Source organism: Chlorocebus sabaeus, chromosome 11 (assembly GCF_047675955.1).
Source record: "Chlorocebus sabaeus isolate Y175 chromosome 11, mChlSab1.0.hap1, whole genome shotgun sequence".
In the NCBI taxonomy this organism is placed as follows: domain Eukaryota; kingdom Metazoa; phylum Chordata; class Mammalia; order Primates; family Cercopithecidae; genus Chlorocebus; species Chlorocebus sabaeus.
The window spans coordinates 79,826,960-79,828,747 of NC_132914.1; the positions used below are offsets into that span (position 1 = coordinate 79,826,960).

Genomic DNA, 1,788 nt, shown 5'->3' on the forward strand with positions numbered 1-1,788 from the left:
AATTTAAATATCCTATTAGTTATTTGTATACATTTGCCTGTAACATTAGAATTCAGGAAAAAAAAATTGCCTGAAATTTGATCTGCTCAATATGTACCCATCCCAGTAACAGAAAGTCCAACTCAGTTTGTGTCCAAAAGATGTTTCCTGTTTCCTAAAGATTATTAAAGAACACAGGAGCTTGTAAAACACAGAAAAAGGGAAGACTTTCCCTCTTTAGTCCATCTTATGGTTTGAATGATTATGTCTCCCTCCAAAATTCATATTGAAACTTTATTTCCAATGCAATAATATTAAGAAGTGGGGCTGTTGCCCCGCCACCCACCAGCCAGCCATGAGCTCCAGGCAGTTCAACAAGGGCCCCTCGTACGGGCTGTCGGCCGAGGTCAAGAACCGGCTCCTGTCCAAATATGACCCCCAGAAGGAGGCAGAGCTCCGCACCTGGATCCAGGGACTCACCGGCCTCTCCATCGGCCCCGACTTCCAGAAAGGCCTGAAGGACGGAACTATCTTATGCACACTCATGAACAAGCTACAGCCGGGCTCCGTCCCCAAGATCAACCACTCCATGCAGAACTGGCACCAGCTAGAAAACCTGTCCAACTTCATCAAGGCCATGGTCAGCTACGGCATGAACCCCGTGGACCTGTTCGAGGCCAACGACCTGTTTGAGAGTGGGAACATGACACAGGTGCAGGTGTCTCTTCTCGCCCTGACGGGGAAGGCCAAGACTAAGGGGCTGCAGAGCGGGGTGGACATCGGCGTCAAGTACTCGGAGAAGCAGGAGCGGAATTTCGATGACGCCACCATGAAGGCCGGCCAGTTTGTCATCGGGCTGCAGATGGGCACCAACAAATGCGCCAGCCAGTCGGGCATGACCGCGTACGGCACGAGGAGGCATCTCTATGACCCCAAGAACCATATCCTGGCCCCCATGGACCACTCGACCATCAGCCTCCAGATGGGCACAAACAAGTGTGCGAGCCAGGTGGGCATGACGGCTCCCGGGACGCGGCGGCACATCTATGACACCAAGCTGGGAACCGACAAGTGTGACAACTCCTCCATGTCCCTGCAGATGGGCTACACGCAGGGTGCCAACCAGAGCGGCCAGGTCTTCGGCCTGGGCCGACAGATATATGACCCCAAGTATTGCCCACAAGGCACAGTGGCCGATGGGGCTCCCTCAGGCGCCGGCGACTGCCCGGACCCGGGGGGAGGTCCCAGAATATCCCCCTTACTACCAGGAGGAGGCCGGCTACTGAGGCTCCCAGCTCGCTCTCTTCCCACATCGTCTCCCCGTCTGGGTTTTTGGATTTTTCTGTGTTTTCATCTTTGTTTTTTTCTTAGCCGGTTCAGTGCTGCCAATCAACCAAGGGTCTGTGAGTGGCAGTGTGGGATCAGGCAGCAGAGCTTTTTTCCCCTTTGCCTTGGTCCTTTGCAGGGCTGAGCCACCGGGCTGTGGGGGAGGGAGGTCAAGGCCATATCCCGATACGTGTAGGGCGTGTAGGGCGAGGGTCCGTGCTGGCACGTTCAGGCTGTGTTGGGGAGAAGAGACTAAACGGTTCCCAAAGGTTTCTGGTTGCTTCGCGTCTTCCCCCTTTTGTCAGCTGAGCAGTTTGTGGTTTCTCTGCAAGTTTCAGGAAGTATTCACAAAAGAAAAATACATTTTGTTTTTTATTCCTGAGGAATGGGGCAGGGACAGTGGAGAAGGTGCTGGGAAATCAATCACCTGGGAAAGGGGGCCCGGCCATGATGCTAAATATCTCCAGCTCCCGAGTGACTGGA

At 53.6% G+C, this 1,788-nt stretch overlaps 1 protein-coding gene across 1 annotated transcript; it reads left to right on the forward strand.

The window, feature by feature from the left end:
• Positions 1 to 301: 301 nt before the first annotated feature.
• LOC103238799 (calponin-2) lies at positions 302 to 1,280 on the forward strand. Its single transcript, XM_008004150.3, is given in 2 exon segments — positions 302 to 1,213; positions 1,215 to 1,280. Coding segments are annotated over 2 exon segments (930 nt in total). The 5' UTR covers positions 302 to 334; the 3' UTR covers positions 1,266 to 1,280.
• Positions 1,281 to 1,788: the final 508 nt, after the last annotated feature.